This window comes from Chlamydomonas reinhardtii, chromosome 13 (genome assembly GCF_000002595.2).
Source record: "Chlamydomonas reinhardtii strain CC-503 cw92 mt+ chromosome 13, whole genome shotgun sequence".
Lineage (NCBI taxonomy): Eukaryota > Viridiplantae > Chlorophyta > Chlorophyceae > Chlamydomonadales > Chlamydomonadaceae > Chlamydomonas > Chlamydomonas reinhardtii.
This window is the reverse complement of record NC_057016.1, coordinates 1,511,612-1,535,422: the sequence shown is the minus strand read 5'-3', so window position 1 is coordinate 1,535,422 and position 23,811 is coordinate 1,511,612. Positions and strand designations below refer to the sequence as shown.

The following is a 23,811-nucleotide window of genomic DNA, read 5'->3' as shown; positions in this document are numbered from 1 at the left end:
CGATGGAAAGCACTGATGACTAGGCAGGGACTGCTTGCGGAGTTGCGGGGTGATCGGCACGAGTTGTGTAGGGGGGTTACCCGTGGGGTTTACCCGCCACAACAGGGATCGGTAGTTCGGAATGGGGACAGAAGGCAAGGGCATGGGACAAGGGACAAGCATCCTTGTGTGTCTTGGCTGTCTTGCGGCTGCGGCCGACCGCCGGCATGCGCACGCGCACCACACGGATGGTATGACGGCAACACCAAGCTACACCCGTAACACGCACAGTCATACGCACACGGCGGCAGATCCGGACCGCGAAGTCTTCACTTCTGTAGCATTCATCACCCGTACCTGGCGCGGTAGCACGGCCCAGCCATGCCGCGTGCTGATCCACGTCGCATACTGATTGCACACATGCCATCACCACAGCACACGCGGCACGTGCACACATGCAGCAACAAGTTCTATTATATACCGTAGTCCCACGCGCTACCACGGCCTCGCACCAAACACTGCGGCTTGCAAACAAGCACCGGAATCACGCCAGCTCGCTCCTCAGAACCTCTGGAACAGGGGGCTGGTGGTGAGCACCGACTCCGCCACCTGCCGCTCCAACGCCTCCCTGTCGCGCCGCAGCCGTTCCGGGTCAGCATACGCCGCCGCCACCGCCGCCAGCGACGCCGCCGCGTGCCCACCCGCGCCGTACGGCATCGCCTCCAACAGCCCATCGCCCTCCCCCTGTCCGTCCCCCGCAAGCAGCTCCGACTCCCAGGCCCCGGAGGCCTGTGAGGAGCGCGATGCGGCGGACACACGGGCGGTGCGGCCGCCGGCGGCTGCGGCGCCAACGCCGTCCCCACCACTGTCGGCCGATGTCCGCGGCTGCGGCAGCGGCAGCGTGCGACCGGCGCCTGCGGTGTAGGGCCGCGAGACACCGGGAATGGGGCTCAGCATTCGGCCATAGGCGCCGCTATTTGCGCCGCCTGCACCTCCCGCCGCGGTGCCCGAAGTGCTGCGGCTTCCGTCGCCGCCGCCGAGCCCGTAGTCACGCTCATAGCTGCCTCCCGCCGTCGCAGTCGCCGCGCCGCCACCGCCGATGCCTGATACTGGCCGCGCCGATGCAGGCGCCATGGGCGGCCGTTGCCCCGCCGCGAACCCATTGCTGCCGCCGCCTGCACCCGATGCACCGCCAGCGGCTGAGCTGCTCGCTGGGTTGTTGGGTGCGTTCAGAAGCGACGTGAAGGCGTTTGTAGAGGCGCCCAGACCGTTGGACGTCGCCGCCCGGCCGATGCCGATGCCGGCGGCGGCGTTGGACATGGGCAGCGGCGACGGCGGGCGGTTGAGGGTATCGGGTGTGTCGTAGGCTGCGTTGAGGCCGGGTACCGTCCTGTAAATGGGTGGGCGGGCGGAGGGTGCAGGGGGTCAGGGAGTGGGTGAGAGGAGGTGGGCCAGCGGTTGCAGTGGGCAAGTGGCTTTCTGCATTTAGGGCAGCCCCGGCAATGGCAGGCATCGATCCGGCCTGGTTACGGTGTGGTAATAACCCCGCCGTGCGGGCTAGTTTTGGGTTCGGGGTCGCTTATGATATGGCAGTTGGAGCGATGATCCCTTCTTACCGACACCCACCTCCACCCCTGGCCCCGTCCGACACACGCCAGCACATGCGCCATACCCACCACTGCGGCGTGTCGCCCCGGTACACGCCACGTGACTTGGCGTACTCGATGGCGTGGTGGTGTGTGACGCCCGCACCCGAGCTGCTGGGGCCGCCGCCGCCCCCGCGGCCGCCGGCGCCGGCCCCGCCTCCAGCGGCACCCGACTGCGAGAGGTGGCCGGCGGCATTGCGCTGCGCCGCCGTCACCAGCTGGTATCCCTGAGACAGGTGTGTAGAGAAAGAGAGAGAGTACGGTACGTGAGTGCAGGCTGCTTATAGTGCATGCCGGGTGGTGCGTTGTCTGACATCAGAAGCACATGCTGGGATTGTGGAAACCACGCGCACGCTCAGCGTCTACTGTCGACATGCGGGATACTGCCAAAGCGTGAGGCACCCTTACTGTTCAAGCTAAGGGCCTCACAGAGTCACGACACACTGTCACGACGCCACCCCCGCTCCAGGCGCACCTTGCCGTCAGCTCCAGCTGCGCCTCCGCTTCCTGCTCCTCCGGCAGGGCTGTTGGGCACCTGCGTGTCGCACCGGGCACCACACGACCACCCCATTGAAGTGCGTGTGTAAGACAGCTTGTACTTCCCGTCCCTCGCCCACGGAAGCACGCTGCATGCCCATCACCACGCTCTTAGCCCAACCCATAGCGAAGGTGTGGCCTCCCCAACATGCGCACCACATCCGCCACATGAATGCACACAGGCCTCGTGTATCCACGCACTGCAGCTACCTTCAGCTCCCTCCTCCCCTTCCTTTCTGGCCTTATCCCCGACCCTGTCACCCCGTCAGCCCTCGGGCTCAGGTAGCCCGCCCCGCACACCTCTGTATCTTACGCTTTGCTACCTGTCGTGCTTTCTCATGGATGGAGCAAACAAACAACCCCCGTCCCACCCCACCCCATGCACTTCTGCATCGTGCTCGGTTCGTTTGAGCTGGTATCTTCAACCCACCCCACCTGCAGTGCCGCCATCATGGGCAGGCACGCCGCCAGCCCCTCGTCTGCCTTGGCCTGCTCCGCCTTCAGCAGCGCCTTCTGCAGCGCGGCACGGGCGCGGCGGCGCGCCTTCTTGGGGTCCATCACAACCTGCGCGGATGGATGGGGGCACGAGCTTCGTCGCGTGCATTCCGGGGCGGGTGGGGGTGAAGCGCGTGAAGGAGACAGTGCTGTTAGATATGAGGAGGCCGGCTACACGGCCCCAGTACGTACGCCCGGCCCGGCGCCGCACACCCTGACTACGGTATCTCCTTCACATCCTGCTGCAGCCGCCCACATACCTCCGAGTCGCTGAACCCCTTGTCGCCGCCTTCGACGTTCTTGAGGTCGCCGGGAGGTCGTAGCGAATTGGCACGGCCGGCCAGCCCGCCCGCCAGGTCGCCAAGGCCTGGGGGCCCGCCGCCCACACCGCCGCCGCCAGCACCCCCCGGGCCGCCACCGGCCATCCCGTACGCGTTGTAGTACTGCTGCAAGAAGGCCGCGGACTGGGGGTCGCGTGGCAGGGGCCCCGTGGGCAGCGGCAGCGGCAGCTGCGGGGCGGGATGACATGGGTGGGGCGGGCGCCGGGCGGCGGGCGGTGAGGAGCTAGCTAGCAAGGAGGTATCAAGGGCAGGCGGTGACGCGGCGGCAGTGCCTTGAACGGCAGACCAGCGAGTGTCTGCTCTGAAACACGTGAACGTGCGTGCGGAGTACGCTACGCATATTAGCAGACTAGCGAACACAAACGCTGTAAGTACAGACCTGGGATCCGGCTGTGCCGCCCGGCCCGGCCGCTCCTCCTCCTCCGCCGCCGCCGCCTCGCGCCGTCCTGGCCCGGGCCCTGGCTGCGCCGCGGTCGTCGTCGCTGGACTCGTCGTCGCTGTCTGTAGGCGGTTCGTCGTCCTCCACCTCCACTAGCTGACCGTCAGCGGTCTGGAGTGCGGGAGAGGTGGGTGGGTGGGTGGGCGGAGAAGCAGGGGAGCGGTTGCAGAGCGTAGGAGAGGCGAGGAAAGAGCTAGATTGGCTACGTACGTAGTGCGGATCTTATAGCCGACAGATGTCCGTAAGTGAATGCCCCGTACTCCCGCAGCTGGCATCCGGACCATCGCAGGGACACCTGTTGCCGCCGGCACGCCGCCAGCCACCCACACAGCAGACGACCAGCCACCCGCGCATCACAGGCCCACACATCCACGGCCCTCCCCCCTCACCTCCTCCCTCCCTTCCCCTTCCTTACACATCGGGAACACACACGGGCGGTTCTTGGTACCCCCCAACTCAAACGCCCTATGCAGAGATCACTTGACCGCCTCCCTCCCCTTCCCCCTCCCCTTCCCCTTCCCCTTCCCCTTCCCCTTCCCCTTCCCCTTCCCCTTCCCCTTCCCCTTCCCCTTCCCCTTCCCCTTCCCCTTCCCCTTCCCCTTCCCCTTCCCCCTCCCCTTCCCCTTCCCCATTCCCGCTCACCGTGATGAAGCGCGGCGCGTCCCCGGAGGCGGGGTGCAGGAAGTCCAACTGGGCCAGCAGGTCGGCGTGCCCCCAGCCCTCGGGGTCCCAGTAGTCCAGCAGGCTCGCCACCAGCGCCGCGCCCTGCGCCTCCAGGTGGGAGGTGGCGAAGTGCTGCCGCGCCCAGCGCCCGCTGCTGGCCCCCGCGAAGGAGGCCTCCAGCGTGAAGCTGCGGGGGCGAGGAAGGAGGCGTGGGGAAGGAGGCGCGGGGAAGGAGGCGTGGGGAAGGAGGAGCGCGGAAGGAGGCGTGGAGAATGGGGGGAAGGGGGGTTGCGAGGGAAGGGGTTGGGCAGAGGAGAAAGGGAGGTGAGATGATGTGGGGAACCCGCGGAGGAGAGTCAAGGCAGCTAGGGGCGGGGTCGCTATGATTGTGGGCCGTATGGGGCATGCGCTCGATCCACGCACACACGCCCATTTGCGCGCACGCGCCCAGCGCACCTGTTGACCAGTCCCAGCTCCTTGAACCCGACCACACGGCCCGTGCCGCTCTTGCTCTTCTGCACCTTGAAGCTGCAGTGCCGGAAGCTGAACAGGTCGGGCGCGTTGTGGTGAATCAGCAGCGGCAACACCTTGTCTTGGAACCTGGGGGCGGCGGAGGAGGAAGGGGTGAGTGAGTCAGTGAGTCAGTCAGTCAGGGGGTGCCAGCAGGGTCCGGACTGCAGCTCCTTCGGAGAGCAGCAGGGACAAAGTCAGGAGTACAGCGCCAGAGCTGGATGGGTTCGAGGTCACTGGAGCAAGGGGTGGCTGGAGCTACATGTGCCGCATGAGGACGACAGCACGACGCCAGGGTGGGAGTCCCTGCAGCACCTTACAGCGCCTTACAGTGTCACCCCAGTTTCGCTTGGTTTGGTTTATTTCGGGCTGATATTAACAGCCCAACCCGCCCGTCCGCTTCCCGCACCCCGTGACACAGGTGCCCTCCGCCGTCTCCCCAGTCCCCACCGCCTCACCGCGTGGGCACCTGCGGCGACCCGCCCACCGACCCAGGCACGGGCAGCCCCGGCCAGGCCGGCACGCCGTCCTTGGGCAGCTCCTTCTGGCAGCCGTACATGAACACGTCCAGCTTGCGGCTGTGGCCGTGCAGGTCGCAGAACAACGCCACCTGGAGCGGCGGCAAACAATGGAACGAAACAGACAAGCAGCACGATGTAGTGGGAAAAAGAGGAGAGTGGAACGTACAGTCATATGGTAAACGACAGGGATAGAGGAGTATTATGGAACGAGCGCGGGGCGTGCGGAAGAGCCGATTGAGGCGGCGGTTGTGCTTTGCAGGGGCGGCCCAGGACAGGCGCCGCCGTGCCTTGCTGTGCTCACACCGTACGGGCTTCCCCCTCCGTCTCCCACCCCCCGCCCCCCTACCTCGCGCTCGTCCGCCAGCGCCCGCAGGAAGGCCTTGGTGGCGTGGACGACCGGGTGCAGCTTGCGGCTGGGGTCGTTCCACACGCGGTTCAGGTCCACACCCGCCAGACTGTGAGAGACAAAGAACGCGGCGAACTCGTGCGAGTATGTGCTCTATGCTCAGGGGGTTTGTGCTGACATCATTTGCGGTTTGCAAGCTCGCAAGAGCGAGCGACGCACTGATGTCACGGCGTCTGCGCATACCGCTCCGTATCCGGGTCCATGCCTCCAGTTACCCAAAACCCGCGCCCACGCCCAGCCCACGCGCCCGCCCCCGCCCCCGCGCCGCCAACCCGTGCGCCCCAGCCCCAGCCCGCTGCACCTACCTGCAGCGGTAGTTGCCGGTGATGACGCCGTCCGGGTTTAGCATGGGGATGATCTTGAACACGAACGTGTCTCGCAGCATCCTGGCGTCAAGGCTGGGCCCCAGCAGGTAGTCCAGCACCCCCTTCATCATCCAGCTGGCGTTGCTCTCGCCCGGGTGCACGCGCGCTGCGGGCGTCAGGGCGTCAGGGCGGGGACAGGGGGCGAGAGCAGATGCAGGGGTGCGGCAGGTCAGCACCGGGCGGGTCCCGGGCGCGGGTGAAGGAAAGGGAAAGGGTCAAGCTACGCTGTTGAGGCCGCGGGCATTGAGGAGTATTGCGTGAAGCCCTGCGCCGGCTCTTAGATCACCATCGCGCGCCAGCCCTTCACCTCCAACCTCCAAACCCCACCCATCCCCAACCCCCCACCCAATTTCACCCCCATCCCACAGTCCTGGGACATTGGGACCTATTTCGTTGGGCTCGTGCACACAACCCCACCACATCACACACACACACACACACACACACGCACACACACACACACACACACACACACACACACACACACACACACACACACACACACACACACACACCACACACACACACACACACACGCACACCCGCCCAGCCCGCCACCCACCCGAAAGGACCACCGCCTTCCGCCTCTTGGCGGGGTCCTTTTCGTCGTCCCCGCCCGGCCCCGGCGAGGTGATGGTGAGCACGTCCACGGCGTTGCCGGCCAGGCTGGTGGCCAGCAGCTCGCGCTTCATGCGGCCGCGGCGCAGAGGGTCCAGCTCCACAGCCTGGGGGGGGGGGGGGAAGGCGGTGGGACAGGTGGCGGGACAGGTGGTGGGACAGGTGGTGAGGGCTGGTGGTGATGGGTGAGGTGGTGAGGGTTGGTGGTGAGGGTTGGTGGTGAGGGTTGGTGGGCGAGGGCAGGTGGGCGAGGGCAGGTGGTGCAGGTTGGTGGTGCGGGCTGAGTGATGTGCGTTTGTGTAGGGAGGGTAGCGAGGGCGGCGGTGGGTGCTGCGAGAGGCGGGCCAGGTACGGAGGGTGTGGTGGCTGCCAGGAGTTTGGGCAGGCGCGTGCAAGAACGGCTGATCGTTGTGGGATCACCATTCGCTCTTACCGCATGACTCCGTAGTCTCACGCAATCTGACGCGCGCCCCCTCCACCCGCCGCACACAGTGCGCCTGACTTCACACACACAAAAGCACTCACGCACCTTGATGTAGCGCTGCAGGTCCGTGTAGGTGTAGGGGTAGCAGTGCGCCACGTGCAACAGGTCGTTGTCGAACTCGGCCGTCAGCGTGAACGTCAGCGTGTAGTAGGTCTTGCCGCCCGCGCCCGCGCCTGCGCGGCGGAGAGGTGATCGCGGCCCGAGCAGCAGGCACGCAGCACCACCAGCGTCATCATGCCGCGCACGCGGAGCGCACGGTGTCAATGTCGTGAGCATCAACACAAACACGCACACACACATACACACGTGCGCAGCCATACAACCGCACACACTGCATGGGCGTCCTGCGCGTATTGCTTTCCTTGTGCTCCTCAACACACAACATGGGCAGCTGCTACCTGACCCGCCTGGACTGCTCGCCGCACACCACCCACCGTTTCTCCCGCGCCGGATGGTGTTGCCGTAGTAGGCCACGCGGCTGCCGGCGCGGTGCCACCCCAGGCCGCGGCCCGCCTGCGCCTTGGCGCTGTGAACCAACGGCTGCAGGGGAGTTGCAACAGGCCGCGCAGCGGCCCGGCAGAGACGACGCGTCAACTGGCCTTCAACCATTTGGCGCAAGAGCCGCGCCTACCCCGGCGCAACACTGTGAGCTGACGCTGTAATAGTTCTGAGCACCCTCGTACGGTACTTCTCTTCTTGGCAATCAAACGCGCCGCCCCTGGCCCATGGCCCCCTGATGTATCCCAGAGCCTGGCTACAACTTCACTTCGTTTGATGAATAATACATGCGACCCTCCCCCTCTCCATGAACGGCTGAACCCGCCTCCCCCATTACTACAACCCCCAGCCACCTGCATGCCGTCGTTGTAAAGCGAGTCTTCCTTCAGCAGGTTTATGAGGTTGAGCTTGTAGCGGCAGCCCGCGCGCGTGTTGGCGATAGAGAAGAAGAACCACTGCGTGTGACCCCGCGTGTTGATGTCGGGCCGAAGTATGAGGTCGTACTCATATGGGTACACCTGGCAGGGCAAGGGACGAGTGGTGGCTCAGGGTTGGGAAGGAGTGGGCAAGAAAGGAGCATTGGTGATGGAGGGGGTGCTGGGGTAAGTGGTATGGTGCGGGTTTTGACGCGTGTGCCCGAGCCCAAGACCCACAAGAGTAGATGCCGTGGCAGCCAACCCGCTGCTAATCTTCTATATTGCACGTGAGCTTTTCCCCAACGCCACTTTCGCACTGCAAACACGCCCGCTCGGCTCCCCGTCAAACCGAACCGCTTTGCGTAGCAAAGCGAAGCCCCACCGCCCTGGTTTCGGTGCCGGGCCTGGGTTAAGCCGGGACCATTTCGACTACCGTTCCCTCAATGCCCTCACCTGCACCGCCCGCCGCAGGTTGCCGCTCTCAAAACGGCTCTCGAACACAAGTGTGTGGTCGTCTGGTCCGCGGGGCGCGTACCAGGCCGGCATGTCCGGGAAGTAGTCGAATGTCCGTACTGCTGCTGCTGCTGCTGCTGCCGTACCCGCACCACTGCTGCCGTACGAGGTGGACGGCGGGCCTGCCGCTGCCCGGCTCGCGGCTGGGTCCGCGGCGGCTGCTCCCGCGTCCCCTGATCCTGCCCCTGCCCCTGCTGCCCCTGATGTGGATGCCGCTGCAGGGTCAGAGGCGGCGTCGCCGCTGCCAGCGGCACCTCGTGTCAAGCTGCCACCCCCTCCTCCTCCTCCTCCTCCACCTCCTCCTTGCCCGGGATCGCCGGTTTGGCTGCTGCCTCGTGCCACGCTCCTGTCCACGTGACTTCCAGGCCCCGACCCCGCTGCCCCTGCATCGCCTGCACTCGCCGCCGCCGCGCCATCTGCCCCTTCCCCCGGCACTGCGAGAGACCGCCGGCTGCCGCTCGCGGCCGCGCCTTCCCCCGCCGCCCCTGCGCCTGCCCCTGCTGCTGCTGCTGCTGCTGCTGCCGCAGGAGCTGGCGTGCCTGCCCCCGCCCCCGCCTCTGCGGAGGGCCGCGGCGGCCGCTCAATGCAGTCGTACACGACAACGTTGGCGACTGCGGCTGGGTTGACCAGGCGCCGCTGGTCGTGCATACGCAGAACCTGAGGGCGTGTGCGAGGGCAGTAGTCTGGATGAGAGCGTTCTGGCTGTTAGCACAACACTTCGCCGACACATACACAGCGGTACATCGCCGCTAGCTTCCGAGGTACGGCGGGGCTCTTGCTCGCCCGGGTCACCGCACGTGTGTGGTGAGGCCACCCTTTGATTCAAACCAATGGACCCAAGCTGTGGCAGCCCAGCCGAAGGCCGAGGTCTCTCCTACTGCCCTGTGCCCACGCGTGTGCATTCCCTTCATGCAAGTGCAGGCTGTGTGTGTGTATGTGTGCGTGCTGGTGGTCATCCCGGCGCCCCGCACCACGAGTGCCGCCGCCTGCCCCTGGTTATAGTTTGGGCTGGGATTTACCTATGCCCACGTGTGTGTCATTCCGCCAACCCCCCCCCCCCAAACGGGCGCCTCCGCGCCTGCCCCCACCTGCGGCAGCATGCCGTCCACGGGCACCAGCGGCTCCGGGTAGGGGGGCGGGATGCAACACACGGCCGGCAGCCTGGGAGGCCTGCAGGTGCAGTGAGACGCGGAGGCGCAATGAGCATGTCAACGTTCACACGGCAGGCGGATTGTGTCGGAAGATTGCCGGTTTGAGGCTAGCTGCTTAGCGATATTCATCGCCTGATGGCGCGTGCTTCACAAGCCGGAGAGAAGTCTAGTCCTGAGTGCATGGTCCCAGCCCCGTAAGCGCCGATCGTGTTTGAGACTGCCCCACGGCGGCTGAATTCCATGGCTCATTCAGCCGCCGCGCCCTGCCCAGAGGCCGCCCTGACGGACGCACCGTAGCCGCATGCCCGTTCCCGACCGCGGCGGCAGGTTGGGTATGTGCTCCCCCTCTGGGTGCGCCAGCATGCCCGGCACGTGCCCCGCCCCAAAGTCGAACGGCCGCGGTCCCGACACGTCATGCTGGCGCTTGCGGTACACTTGCACTGCGCATCAAAGAAACGGGTTCATCAGTGGCAGAGCCGGCGGGTCTGTCATCTTGCTGCACAAGGCATGTGGCAATATCAAACATCACGGACGAAGGGCTGTTGAAGGGCTGTTGCGGCGGCACTTACCCGTTCGCTTCTGCGGCTCTGGCGGCGGCGCCGCAGGCGGCGGCGCTGCTGCATCCAGGCCCGCTGCCGGCGGCTGCGCTGATTCCTTCCGTGCCAGCGGCGCCAAGTGACCGTACGGCTGAGGTGGCCGGAAGTCACTGCGCAGCAGCAATCACAACAACAGTAATGGATAAGCACGTGTACGCCGTACGCACTGCGCTGGCCCAAGCACGTACGGTGCCCAGTGCGTTAGTGATGTGTTGCAGGACCGTGCACATGCCTCGCTAGCGTTGGTCTCCGCCCCAAACTGTTTGACACCGTGGCCCCACATGCAGGCCAACCAACGCACTTGGCCGTCAGCGGGTTGAAGTTGGGAACGCCCAAGGGCATGGGGGGCGGCGGCAGCGCGGACAGCATGTTGTGGCGGCCTGTACGTGGGCACAGCAAGCGGGCACAGCGCTGTGTTGACCCAGGCGAAAACCCCAACCCTGCACACGCCGGCAGCTGCAACAACTGACGCCGGCAGCAGCTCAGCCCCTGTTTCCCTTCACATCTGCCCAGGTGTGTGGGTGTACACCTGCCAAGGGTCACTTGCTGTCCGCATGTGTGCCCAACCCCAGCATGTGTGCCAAACGGCAGCATGGACTACCTCACCTCCCTCTGCCCCGAGGTTCTCCCGGCTCCCCAGCCGCCCGACGAAAGAGTCCATTGGTGACTAGGACCTAGAAGCGTTTCAAGCCAAAGAGCCAGGTCGCCGGGGTTTCATGTTGTTGAAAGGGCCCGCGTCACAGTGTTGAGCGGTCAGCATTACTTTAGATGCTACATTGATGTGGAGTTGAAACAAAGGGAAAGCTCTGAACTGGTAGCTGGCGTCGCGCGAGAAAAAAGAGTTGCAGCAAGCTTCACCAGCCTTCAGCAGAAGGCTAATTCATGTACAGTAAATGTAAGACTCGTGTTAACGAATCATATTAAGGATAGGCATGGCTGTGCTGGTCTTCTGCCCAATCATGCAGAACTTTCTCTGCCGCCTAGCGTGACTTTGTAATTGCAATCTGAATACTGAAGTACCTATCTTACAAGCTTGCTAAATGCAATTAGCTTTCATCCGGAAATTTGCAGACAGCAGTGTCGTCGTTTGACCTTCCTCGACGAGGGACGCTGCTCCCCGAGTCCTGCTGCCGAACTGTGCTGCTATATATAGCTTTCATGGAACTCGGGGTGTTTTGGGCTCGGGAGCATTGTTAGACGGGCCGACCAAAGTTGTCGGCAGGCCGATTAGCGGCAGACGTCGGCGCGGCAATTCAAAGCCATGGCTGTGCGGCAACAGCTTCAGGGCGCCATTCTGAGCACGCGGCATTGCAGAATGCTTGCGGTGGACGCACCAACCCGCTCGGGTGGCCGGTTTGTGGCGGCAGCGCTGTCACCGCACACGTCGTGGCAGAAGCGGCGCTCTCGCCGGGGCCTTGCAATCAGAGTCGCCGCGGTCGCGGCGCCCCCTGAACAGGAACGCAAGTTGACGAGGCGCCCTGGTGCTTTCGGTGACCCAGACCTAGTCGTACTACCGGCATCTGGGGGGCCGGTGGCGCCGGCGCCGAAACCAGCGGCCGTCGCACACACGCGGCCCTCACCACCGCCGCACAGGGGGGTTGGCGGCCGGCCATGGACGGCCATGCACGCTCGGCTCCAGTCCCACCTGCGCTCCACCGGACTTCTGGAAGGCGTGGACAGCGTGCTGGTGGCGGTCTCGGGCGGCCAGGTATGTATGGCGTAAGGCTCGGTCTGCCGTCGCGCAAGCCGGGATGTGTTGGTTGCATGGCCGCCGACACCGCCACCACTACCCGTGAGGGGCTGGCTGGAGCGCATCCCTGGAGCCCATCACGCATACACATATGATGATAATGCCCACGACCCTTCGCGCGCAGGACTCGGTGTGCTTGCTGCAGCTGCTGGCTGACCTGCGGCACCTGTACAGCTGGCGGCGGCTGGGGGTGGTGCACTGCGACCACCGCTGGCGCACCGACTCAGCCGCCAACGCCGCCTTCGTGGTGGAGCTGGCCACACAGCGGCTGGGGCTGGAGGCCGAGGATGTGCACGTGGAGGTGAGGCGCGCGGGCGTGCCCTGTAGCGAGGCTGGTGGTTGGGTTGGCGGTGGGGACGATGTGAGGTTTGGTTGGTTGTGGGGAGGGTGAAAAGACAGTCGTTCGGGAGCTCAGGCAATGGTGACGTGGCTAGTGTTGTGGGTGGCATCCGTCCCGCCTGTCACACGGTCACACAAGGACCGGGCGAGCAATGGGTAGTTCCAGGATCACGACTTTGGATCGGTGCCGTGTTGTGCGTACAGGTGGCGGCCCCGGGCCAGGCGCGCTGCGAGCGCAGCGCACGCGAATGGCGCTACCACGTGTTCAGCCGGGTGGCGGCGGAGTGCGGCTACGGCGCAGTGGTGACGGCGCACACGTCCACCGACAGGCGCGTGCAAAGACTGCGCTGTACGACAGTTTCCTGTGGCACTGGGTGGCAATGGGTGCGGGGTTGGCCGGCCGGCACATCATCCCAAGTGCAGCATGCGCCCGCGCCAAACGCCCACAGTGCGCAGTGCTGCGCATGCTGAATGGTGTACTCTGTGATCCCCCACAGGGCCGAGACCATGCTGCTGAACCTGCTCCGCGGCGCGGGGCCCAGTGGACTGGTGGCCCTGTCACGCAACCGGCCCCTGCCGCCGCCGCCGTTTTCGGAGCGCGCTGCGAGCAGGCGTCGGCAGGAGTCGTTGCCAGTACCGCAGCGGCCGCAAGGGCCGACGTTTGGACCGTTGCCGGGGCCGGGGCTTGGGCCCGCGGCTGCTCATGGACCGTGCGGCGGCGATACTGTTCGAGGCGCCAGCAGTGAAGCGCTGCCCCGCGCCGCTGCGGCTTCCGCAGACTGCACCTGTAACACCGGCAGCTGCGTGTGCGGCGGCGCTGGCAGCGGCACAGCTCAACCTGGAGCCAGCAACAGTAGCAGTAGCAAGTGCTCGAGTAGTCGCAACCGCACCAACAGCAGCATCGGTGGCAGCGGCCCCGTGCGGTTGGTGCGGCCGCTGCTGCAGTTCGCGCGCGAGGAGACGCTGGCGTTCGTGCAGCAGGCCGGCCTGCCGCACTTCCACGACTCCACCAACGACCACAACGAACATCGTCGCAACCGCCTCCGTAACGAGGTAATGCCGCAGCTACGCGCTGGATTCAACCCGCGCCTGGACCTAGCGCTCACTCGCTTCATGGAGGTGCTGGAGCCGGAGGTGGAGTTCGTGGAGGACATGGCGGAGCTGGCGTATGGCCGTGTGTGCCGGCCGGAGGCTGACGTGGCAAGCCGGGGGCACGGCGGGGTGGCCGCCGCGGCCCCGGCGCAGAGGGCAGAGGAGGGCGGTGCAAACAGCGCCGAAGCACTGGACGGGCGACAGGAGGCGGCGTGTCAGGAGGCGCTGAAGCTGTCAGCGCTGCGGAAGCTGCCGCTGGCGCTGCAGCGGCGGGTGCTGCACTCGTGGCTGGCGCGCGAGCTAGCGCGACGGAGGCGGAGCCTCCGCGCCGGGCCATCTGCTGCAGCCGGAGTCCGTGCACACATGGCTGCTGATGCGGCGTCGCCGGATGTTGCAGCATCAGGCCGCCCTTCGGGGTCCGCGTCCAAGTGCGTGGAGGTGGGCTTTGACGATGTAGCGCGCTGCCTGAAGCTGCTGGTTGGGACGACACCACAAGGCGCGGTCAGTGACCAGCTATGCGGGGGCCTGGTGGCGGTGGTGGACGGGGAGTGGCTGCGGCTGCGCGCCGCACGCGAGCTGGCGGACTGGCAGCAGCAGGTGCAGGCGCAGCGGCGCAAGGAGCAGCAGGAGCGCAAGCAGCTTCGGCAGCAACAGCAGCGACAGCAGCTTGCAATGCAGACGCTGCGGGTGCGCGTGGCGCGAAGACTGCGAGAGTCGCAGGAGGAGCTGGAGGCGATGCAGGCGGCAACTGCCCAGCAGCCGGAGGCAGGTGCAGGTACTGACACACACGGGTTGGTGATGCGGTACTTGCAGCGGCTGCACCGGGTGCAGCAGGAGTTGCATGAGCTGGATGAGCTGGCGCGGGATGTGCTGGGTAGCCCGTCGCACGAGCGCGAGCAGGCGAGCTTAACAAACTAGCGGTCGGGAGCGGGGTGGAAACTACTCAACTCGCCGCAGGCGCTGGATAGCGCGGGGCTGCATCAGTTGTCAGTTGAGCAACGGCAGTGGCATCGGTGGCAATGGCAGCGCCCTACAGATTCAGGCGGACTCATCACGAGTCGAGTGGCAGGAGGGAAGGCTGGTTTGTGAAGGGCTACAAAGTGGTGGTCGAGCGAAGCAGGCTGTGGCTGGGGAAGTGATGCGTGTTCGCATTACGGTTAACTTGCTGAATGGTGAAGTACCGTATGATGGCAAAGCACAATTTGATGCGTCAGGGAGTATGCATGCGATCTAATAGCACTGCTCAACCCGCATGCGTGCGTGCGTGCTTTCTTGCTTAGCGGTCATGGGGTTGTGATGCGTGCGGGACGCCCCAGACATTTTATGCACCTGGCATTGAAGTCAAACGTCCAGATAGTTCCTGAATTTTTCGCTGGATGTCAACACGCAAGGTCGACCGTGACTTGCGTGCGCACGATGAAGGGCCCACCGGGCGCGGCGGCGTGGAGCTGGCCACGAAAGAGTGGCCCACCCGTGGGTGTCATCAAGGGTCTACAACCCTAGCACTTTTGTAAGAAGCAGGCAGTGTGTGCGGGCGCGTGAAAGCATGCATGTGTCAATGTCCTAAACCTCATGCCCGCCCGGCCCGCTGTCACGCCAGGGCGTGTGACCGGACATGGCGTGGGACCGTTTTAAATTGACGTGCTTGAAAAAACGCAACACAACATGACCGTGCCGCAGCCCTTCGACTGCTGCCCACGCCGTGGGCTTCGTGTTGCGGCCCTTCAACTATTTTGATGAGGACGCGGCGCTGCGCACGCGCGAGATCACCATCTGTGATTTGGTGAGCGAGCATGGCATCCGTTGCATGCTTAACGGCTTCTGCTACATGACTGCCATGGGAGGGGCTGAACGCCGGATAAACCACAACATTCCCAACGCGTTCATATAATGCCCGTATACAATGCAGCTTGAAGATATGTAAGAGACTGCAAAGGAGGTCAAAAGCGAAAGCGTGATTGCGCCTAACGCTAACTGCTGGCTTGTCCTCGGACGCCCTAGTTGATGCGAGCGCCAGGTCTGCCGGACTTGTTGCATACAACACATATCCTATATATAGGTAACAGCATATAGGTAGTTTTTTGCTTCACCACCGACTGCGGGCGATGCGCGCGTCTATGCGAGGTAAGGGGTTTCATGATCATGTGGGTTGGAAGACAAAATGAGACAAAATTGGAGCGATTGGCCTTGGGCTGGCGCACGCCACCCTTTCCGCACCTCATGTCATGCCTCGGTGTGAACTCGACCGTGTGCTCGCAGGCGCTTGGGCGCGCCGCGCAGGGAGCTTCCTGCTAGCTGGACTTCTCTGCCTACTAGCAACTCCTAGCGCTTATGGAGCTGTGAAGGTATGGGAGCCATGTGGCAAGCGGAAGCCATGGTGACATGCCGACGCGCTCTCGCGGCTGCAGGTTCGCAAGGCGCCACCGCCGCGCAGCGCACCCCCACCTCGGCATGCTTACGGACAGGTGCGCTTGCCGAGCTGCAGCTTGCAAGACGGCCTTGCGAGTCTGTCATACACGAAATTCCCACCCGCACGCGCCGAAACCAACCGCCATGCGTGCTGCGAACCACCGTGAACGAAGCTCGCTAGTGAAACACATGCTCACTAGCTTAAATAATGGCTGTGTGCAGTCGGCGGGGGCCGGGAACGTGTGTAAATCAACTTGACAGGGGCCCCCCCTTTCTGAAACGTATAGGTGCGCCGCGCCCCCTGTGGGGGCTGGAACGCGCCGCGCGTGCAAACAATGCAAACGCAGTTCTGTGCCTCGCCTCAATTGCGGCCCCTTGTCCCTTTGCGGCTGCCATTCTTGGTGCGCAGTGCGCTGGCCCCACCATCCCGCCTCTGGAGAAGGACCGCCCCACTGCTGCGTTGTCGCCGTTCAGTGAGCTAACTGTGCAAGAGCTGGCTGCGGGTGAGTGGCACTGTGGCAGATGGGAGGAGGGGTCGCGGAAGTACCGAAAGGAGAAGCGAAAGTCGCAGAGGCAGTGACGACACAATGCCAGGAATTGCACGCCATGCCGCGTGCTGAGAGTTTTGTCTTCGGCTCTTCGGCCCATCCTGGAAGGAAGTGGAATCCCTCAGCGTGCAGGGACTTGCACGCCACGCCTGGTGTAGTAGGACAGTCGGTAAAAGACACATCTAGTTGCCCCAGGGCGCCGTCCGCAGGGTTATATACTTGTGTGTCGTAGAACTTCCGTGTTCCGCCCACACTCTCCCCCTTCTGGACTGCACGTCCCGGGCAGTCACCACGCTAGCGTAGAGAGTACCTTCTTTGGCAACCGTTTGTGTTTCCATGGCAGTGGGGTGCCCAGGCCCACGTCGCGCATACCCGCCGCCAAAGGTATCGCCTAAGCCAACTTTTGTTGGTGCCATTATGACTCTCGCATAGCCGAAGTGATGGACTCTACCGACGTCACCAGGATTTGAACCCCTGACCTTGTGTGGTCGCGTGCGCATTGTCCGCAGATAACGCACGTCGGGCCCTGAACTCGATAGATGTGTCTTTTACCGACTGTCCTACTACATTTGGTATCGAGACACATCTAGTTGCCCCAGGGCGCCGTCCGCAGGGTTATATACTTGTGTGTCGTAGAACTTCCGTGTTCCGCCCACACCTGGCCACGCCGCTTGCTAATGTTCGGCTATTGGCCCACACCTGCGCACCCGTACTTGCCTGCTGCACAGTCCGCGACTTCCTGCTGTCTAAACCCGAGCTGGGTCTGGTGCACTACGACGAGGCGACACCCACCGACAACGTGATGTAAGTGGCCAACGCCTGCCAACACCACCCTGCAGGCCCGCACCCATACATACATGCCCTCTCACTTTGTGCATTCCAATTACATACACACACACACACGCATACACACACACACTGTAGGGCTTTCGTTTCGTTTTATTAACACACACACACACACACACACACGCGGGTGCACGCGCGTAACACGCGTTTCCGTTCACCTACCAAACCCACACGCACGCCAAACTCCTGTTCACTTCAGCTACCCCTCCGCACCGATCACCTGGCCACCTCCCTCGCTCCCATCTTCATTCCCCCCACCCCGTCCTCCCCACGCCCCATCCTCCCCACGCCCCCTTCCACTCACATGCAGCTTCACAGTGGAGATGCTTCCCCCCACCAAGGCCGACGTGCTGGCACACATAGACGGCGGCGGCCCCGCGCCACCGCGCCGTGCGCAGGCGGTCATGTTCCTTTACAACCACACGGACGGCCCGCAGTGCCTGCGGGTACGTGCGGGGCCATGCATGTATCCATCCTTGCTTCAAGCTCAACCACGCCATGAGGTATGTCGATATGAGCTTGACTAACCCGTGTGTGCTTTGCCGCAGGCTGAAGTGGGGCCCCTTCCCTCGCCAACCTACTACAAGTCCATCAACTACACGAAGCACACGCCCCACATCCACATCCACAGCCGCCCTGGCTCAATACTAGAGTACAACGGGTAAGCAGGCCAGAGGCATCTGTACACGGCATGTCCCGCGCGCACGTTCGTGCGTGCGTCTCCTTGGGGGCACGCACGCACGCGTTACAAGCATCGCCCCACGCCATGCCTGATCATGCGCACGTGCCAGCATCTAACAATTATGCCGCATCCAGCCTGTCCCATGCACCGTGCATGTGTCCTCTCCTTCGACCCTTCATCCAAGCAACTGCCACCGTAACCTCACTCATTATTCCTGCGTGCATGGCTGCTGCATGTGCTCGCTGATCAGGGTGGACGCGATCCTGTCCGAGGCCTTCAAGGTGCTGGACCCAATCGTGGCCGAGGTGAACGGCGGCTACAGGTTCAATGACTGCGAGGACAAGTGCCTCACATGGTGAGGACGTACGTAGGCGGCGGGTAGATACGGGCGCATGTGTGAGGGGTAAGCAGTCAAGGGCCGCCGGGCTGTGGGGCACACGCAAGGGCTGCCAGCGTTGAGCGGGCTGCGACCATGCGCGTGCGTGCGCGTTCCTGGCACGCTTACATGTGCATCCATTCGCTGCGGCCTGATGTGTCCGTCCACAGGTCCGACAGCTCACCCCGTGGCATCGTACGCTCGGAGCGCAAGGTGCGGCAGCTGAACGGCGGCTGTGCTCTCTATCTGCTGCCGGTGACCCATCCACAATCGGGCTCGCTCATGTCTTACTTATAACATGCAACGCTGGCCTAGCCTTCGTGCTGCGTGTGTGCGCGTATGTATGTGCTGCACGTGGCCGATCACAACAATCATATGGAACCGCGTGTTTCGACCGCATGCAGTGCTGGTTCGCCATGCTACGCAAGGTGGAGGGGTTGTATCTGCACCCGCTGGGCCTGGAGGTGAGCCGCGTGGGTGGGTGGGTTAGCCAGGTTGGCGTGTGTGATGGGACAGGGTTTAGGCAGGTTGGCGAGGTCCCGTAGGCTGCAGCTGACGCCCATATTTAGGTTGGCGTGTGGAAGACGAGGGGTGGGGAAGTGTATGGAGGACCAAAAATAGGGAGAATGCGAAGACTGTCAGGGCCAAGGCTCTCCGCCTCTCCACTCCAGGGGAGGCTCCACCTCTTCTGCTCGCGCGCATCAACGCATCATGACTGTTGTTCTATCTGCCCTGTTGTCCTCGTGCCATCGCAGTTCTACATCGATACCTCGGGTGAGGCTGCTGGCTGCTGCGGGGCGAGCAAGCCCTCCGCCCGTGCGCGTGATGCACGCGCGCGCGCGAACAGGGGGTTGGGGACGAGTGGTGGGAAGGACGTATCGCAGGCGACGGGCGAAGTGGACCCTGGAAGGCAGGTGCCAGGAAAGCTCCAGGCGCGGCATGCATGCATCATTCGTTCTTCGCGCCATGGCCCCGTCCGCGTTAAGCAAGGCACAAGCCCCTCGAATGGGCGGCGGGGGCACACAGCAGCATCCACGCATCCCACAATGCCTGCACAAGCACCCCATGTGTACACGCACGCGGCTTCCGCCCCCTTCTGCCTCCAGGCTCCGACTACACAAAGTGGTATGTTGACAAGATCCAATACGCCAACCGGCTGTGGAACAACACGGCAGAGATTGTGGCCTGGTACGAGGCCAACAACCGCACCACCCCCGGGTTCAACCCCTGGAATCCAGGTGCGTGCCTCATGTGCCGTACCTCATGTCTCATGACTTGAGACTGTTGCATGCTGTGTGGTGTCTGGTGCCTGCCTGGTGTGTCCCGTGCCTCGTGACGGCGGGATCACAACCCGGCCTCCTGCCCCGGCGTGGCGGCCTCCAGAGACCGAGGAGGACTATCGCTTCTCCACCTTCAACCCGCGCACTGACACGGCGCCGCACCTGCCGCCCGGCGGCCGACCGGGCCCTCGCCTGTACGAACCCGCGGGCAAGCGGTGAGTGAGGTGGTGCGTGCGTGCTCGGTTTGCTTCTAGCAGCGCACGGAACTGGGTATGCGGAAATTTCCTTGGTAAACCCTGCCGTGCCCATGTCTGGCTCCCACCTCACGCCATCTTCCTATATGCCATGCTGTGCTGTTCCTCATGTGGCCCCACGCAGCTACACCGTCAACGGCAAGCACATCAGCTGGGTGAGATGATTTGTGTTCCGTGCGGCGGCCCGCAGCATATGCTCAGGGAGCGGGAGCTGCCGTGTTAGCTGGCTAGCCCGCCAGGTTAAGCAAGATACTTGCGCGCGTTAGCGGGACGTGCGGCATTAACGCAATGCCCCATATACATGGCGTGCTCATGTCATGCTGTGCAGATGGGCTGGGACCTGAACATGGGCATGCGCAGCACGGCCGGCATGCGACTGTGGGATGTGCGCTTCAACGGCACGCGCGTCGCCTACGAGATCAGCCTGCAGGAGGCCGCTGCGGGTGCGTGCAGTCCTTTCCTGCTTGATTAAGATCGTTGTGATGATACCGTATAGCGTTAGGACTGAGCGTTCTGTGCTCACGCACTTTAGCAATCGCAGGGGAACCGCAGCAACTTATGCGGTTAACGCTGCGCCCTCCCGCCGCGAACGGCCGCCCCTGCCTCCACGCGTGCAGCGTACGGAGGTGACTCCACGAGCAGCCCCTTCCAGGCTTCCACTTTCTACTTCGACTCGTCATGGGGAATGGGCCCCTCGCACCTCTCGCTTGTGCCGGGCAGCGACTGTCCCGATACCGCCACCTACTTCGATTTCTCGCATTTGTGGGATGGGCACGACGTGCAAATGAACGAGAACAGCGCGTGCGTCTTTGAGATGGACATGGGTAAGTTGCATGGCTGGGCTCTGATCTTGGGGTCTGATCCGTCCAGACAGACATTGCAATAATGTGAAGCTGTAGCGGCAGCTGTGGCATGTGCGTGGCCGCATGTTATGAACCCACATGCGCACGTGCAGGCCTGCCCCTGCGCCGCCACCACCAGCACCACACGCGCCCCAAGTTTGCTGCGTCCATCAAAACCTACGCGCTCGTCATCCGCTCCATTTCCACCGTGTACAACTATGGTGCGTGGGGGGATGAACGCACGCAGGGGGAATGAAAGGGGCGCCGCTCGTGCTGTTTAGAAGGCACTGGCACCGTGTGTGCCTGTCACCTCGCTCGCCCTCGCTTGATCAATCTCACAGACTACCAGTGGGACCACGTGTTCTACACGGACGGGACTATCGGTGAGCCAGTAGCCAGCTATTTAGCTAGCACTGGATGAGGGGTACGTGGCCAAGCCATGGACCGAGTCCCTTGGCGGGATGGCTTGGGTGCCACCCGCTTTGTCCCCTGAAGAAAGAACGGCTCTCCAGCGGTGCGTGCATGCTCACAGCAAGCATTATAAATGGTCTTAATATTGTCCTGCTTGTGCCCTGTGTTCCGGCCCTTGCCCCTCCATTGCGTTGACAGAGGTCAAGGTGCAGGCTTTCGGGTAAGGGATCTAGGTGCAATGCGGTGCGGAGTGCAACGGGCTGGCGTGTCACGTGCGCCCTTTCGCACATGCTTAAGCGCCCCCGCGCCGTTGCACGACCGGCCCACGCAAATGTTGCAGGTACCTGCAGACGGTGCGTCACGAAGTTGACTCTTACAGCTACAAGCTGTCACCGGATGCTGGTGGCACCCTGCACGGTGAGCCCGTGCCATCCAGCCCACGGTTTCTTGTTGCTCGCCTCGTGCACCTCAAACAATGATCCTAAGTACCTATCCAACGGCATGCACACAGACCACGTGGTGCACTGGAAGGTGGATCTGGACGTTGCGGGGCAGTCCAACAGCGTCATGCGCTCCACCATTGTGGTGAGCCTGCCTGCCTGCCTGCCTGGCAAAACGGGCAACGGGCCGAACCAACGGGCACGCACAGCAGCTTCCCGCCATGTACCGTGCCCAGCAGGCATGCGTGTGCGTCGCAGGCAGGATAGGCCGGGCGGTCGCCCGCAACGGCTTGCTCTTGTTGGGTGTTGGTGCAGGGGCCAATAGTCGCATGCACCGCCGACTTGGCGATGTTGCATTGTGGACTGCGAGTACCGTATTGTGACGCGTGCATGTGCATGTACCGCACGCGTGTTTACGGACTTCCGCCACTTCCCAACACGTCTACAGCCCGAGCTCGTGGACACCCCCTGGCACCCCTCCGTCAAGACAACCTGGTACGCGTTTGCGGCAAACCGAGGAGGGGAAGGGCACCGCTACCTTAGCGGTTCCCCTAGCTGTCTTCAGCAGCTGTAGTTTGAGCCGAGGCCAGGTCACCGACTATCTATGACATGAACAACGTTGGCCCAAATGTGCGTGACGACACGTGCACAGGGGCAAGCGCCTCGTGCGCAGCATTGCTGAAACCGAGCACAACGCCACGCTGCTCATCAACCCCAGCACGCCCACGTAAGTGCGGGCGCAGATGATGCGTGCGTGGTCCCGCTCCGGCAACTGATGCGTCCTGGGTGCCTGGCCCTCAATACACTGCCTCACGGGCGTTACACCTGGGTTCACTCCTACCCCGTTGGCTGTGCATGCAGGCATATGGCTGTGGTGAACGAGGATGCGCTCAATGCCCGCGGCAACCCGCGCGGTTACCGCATTGACCACAAGACGTATACCTACCCCCTCATCCCCGACGATGCGTGGATCATGGAGACAGCGAGTAAGAGCTTGTGCACGCCTGTGCAAACGCCTTCGGAAGGGGCACACAGTGCTTTGGCGGCCTCGAGGACAAGGGACGTAGCGGGCGCCAAAATACTGCCCCCAGATGTAGCCTGCACGTCACAGGTTTGGCATGAATCCATTACTATCCGTGTCCAATAGGCCAACATTCTGCCACCTTGTTGCGCACCGGCCACCTCCCGTAGACTTTATGAAGTACCACGTGGCTGTCACGGAATACAAGGACGATGAGCCCACCAGCGCCACCATCTTCGACCAGGTGCGTGGGTGTGGCTGAGCGGCTACTGGGCGGCTGAGGGCGTGGGGCGCTAGACAGCTTGGCATGATGTTGCGGCCGGGCGTGGGGCCACACACGGCGCAGCACGTATGAAATGGGCGTAATCCGTGTGCCGGACATGTGGTTTGTTGTTGCCCCCACCAGGCCACGCCCAAGGAGCCCGTGGTGCGGTTTGAGGACTATATTGATGGCGACAGCGTGCGGCGGAAGGACCTGGTGGCGTGGGTGTCCGCCGGCACCTGGCATGTGCCGGTGGCAGAGGACGCACCAAACACGTAAGCAGGACGGCAGATGGGGAGCGGTGACAACCTGCTGATGCTTGCATCACTGGCCTAAAGTCGCGGCGCTGGGTGTTCAGGCCAATAACATTAAACTCCTCGATCGGCTTCGAATGGGACCTGGGCTGCTGTCAATCCTCGCCCCCTTGCCCGCCCGACCCGCAGCCCTTCGACTGCCCACGCCGTGGGCTTCGTGCTGCGGCCCTTCAACTACTTTGATGAGGACGCGGCGCTGCACACGCGCGACATCACCATCATCCGCAAGGACTTCGAGACCGGGGAGGCGGCGGTGGTGGACACAGGCATGGCGGCGCCGCGGGACTGTGTGCCGCAAGCCGGTCTGACCGCGCATGCCGCGGCCAACAGCTTTGACTCGCCCACGGACGACTACTACGACGAGTAGTGCAGAGGAGAACGCTCCCCTGACACAAAGCAGCTGTACATGAACCGGAGCATGTGCAAAAGCATGCTTGTTTGTAACACAATGTGTTCGGGATTCCATGTTATGGGTTACAATCACGGTGTGCCAAGACCAGACCTCCGCTCAAGATATGAGCGGGACGCCCGTGGGGAAGCACACTCTGCAACCAGACGGCCCCATCCAAGGCCAGGGAAGGGAAGGGCACTGGAAGGTGCAAGGCGGGGCGAAACCCGTTCATCAGGGACACATATTAGCACTAGTTTTCCAAGGTCACCAATTGCAGCGCAACCACGACCAGCGTACGGCTCTGTCCGGCAGTGCCATGCGAGCGTGCCATGAAACACACGTCGGGCTCTCCCACGACCCGCAACAAATAAAGATC

General features: G+C 63.5%; 3 protein-coding genes across 5 annotated transcripts; 2 read left to right on the top strand and 1 right to left on the bottom strand.

Moving 5' to 3' along the window:
* Positions 1-11: 11 nt before the first annotated feature.
* Positions 12-11,103, bottom strand: CHLRE_13g572850v5 (uncharacterized protein). Its single transcript, XM_043069403.1, has 21 exons — positions 10,785-11,103; positions 10,480-10,558; positions 10,152-10,288; positions 9,875-10,022; positions 9,520-9,601; positions 8,372-9,088; positions 7,856-8,020; positions 7,439-7,544; positions 7,050-7,177; positions 6,465-6,627; positions 5,843-6,008; positions 5,478-5,586; positions 5,069-5,220; positions 4,557-4,700; positions 4,080-4,287; positions 3,378-3,548; positions 2,918-3,166; positions 2,598-2,726; positions 2,101-2,160; positions 1,656-1,852; positions 12-1,369 (listed from the first exon to the last, which is right to left on the bottom strand). The coding sequence occupies exons 1-21, from the start codon at positions 10,837-10,839 to the stop codon at positions 541-543; spliced, it is 4,194 nt and encodes a 1,397-aa protein (XP_042917378.1). The 5' UTR covers positions 10,840-11,103; the 3' UTR covers positions 12-540.
* Positions 11,104-11,203: 100 nt separating this feature from the next.
* On the top strand, positions 11,204-15,189 carry CHLRE_13g572800v5 (uncharacterized protein). Its single transcript, XM_043069402.1, has 4 exons — positions 11,204-11,886; positions 12,053-12,229; positions 12,472-12,596; positions 12,765-15,189. The coding sequence occupies exons 1-4, from the start codon at positions 11,494-11,496 to the stop codon at positions 14,275-14,277; spliced, it is 2,208 nt and encodes a 735-aa protein (XP_042917377.1). The 5' UTR covers positions 11,204-11,493; the 3' UTR covers positions 14,278-15,189.
* A 64-nt stretch (positions 15,190-15,253) lies between these two features.
* On the top strand, positions 15,254-23,500 carry CHLRE_13g572750v5 (uncharacterized protein). 3 transcript variants are annotated; one of them, XM_043069400.1, is made up of 27 exons: positions 15,254-15,483; positions 15,619-15,704; positions 15,768-15,824; positions 16,178-16,271; positions 17,045-17,120; positions 17,473-17,608; positions 17,711-17,823; positions 18,095-18,199; positions 18,391-18,433; positions 18,625-18,684; positions 18,976-18,994; positions 19,327-19,458; positions 19,604-19,715; positions 19,879-19,909; positions 20,083-20,197; positions 20,372-20,578; positions 20,710-20,817; positions 20,938-21,002; positions 21,206-21,213; positions 21,348-21,424; positions 21,519-21,592; positions 21,896-21,942; positions 22,100-22,174; positions 22,309-22,433; positions 22,639-22,712; positions 22,875-23,005; positions 23,174-23,500. In XM_043069400.1, exons 1-27 carry the CDS (start codon positions 15,465-15,467, stop codon positions 23,409-23,411), a joined length of 2,427 nt encoding a protein of 808 aa, XP_042917375.1. In that variant the 5' UTR covers positions 15,254-15,464; the 3' UTR covers positions 23,412-23,500. The 3 variants fall into 3 exon arrangements, with proteins under 3 accessions (XP_042917375.1, XP_042917376.1, XP_042917374.1); XM_043069399.1 differs by having other exon boundaries at positions 18,976-19,130; positions 19,280-19,458; XM_043069401.1 differs by lacking the exon at positions 18,976-18,994 and having other exon boundaries at positions 18,625-18,697.
* The last annotated feature ends 311 nt before the right edge of the window (positions 23,501-23,811 follow it).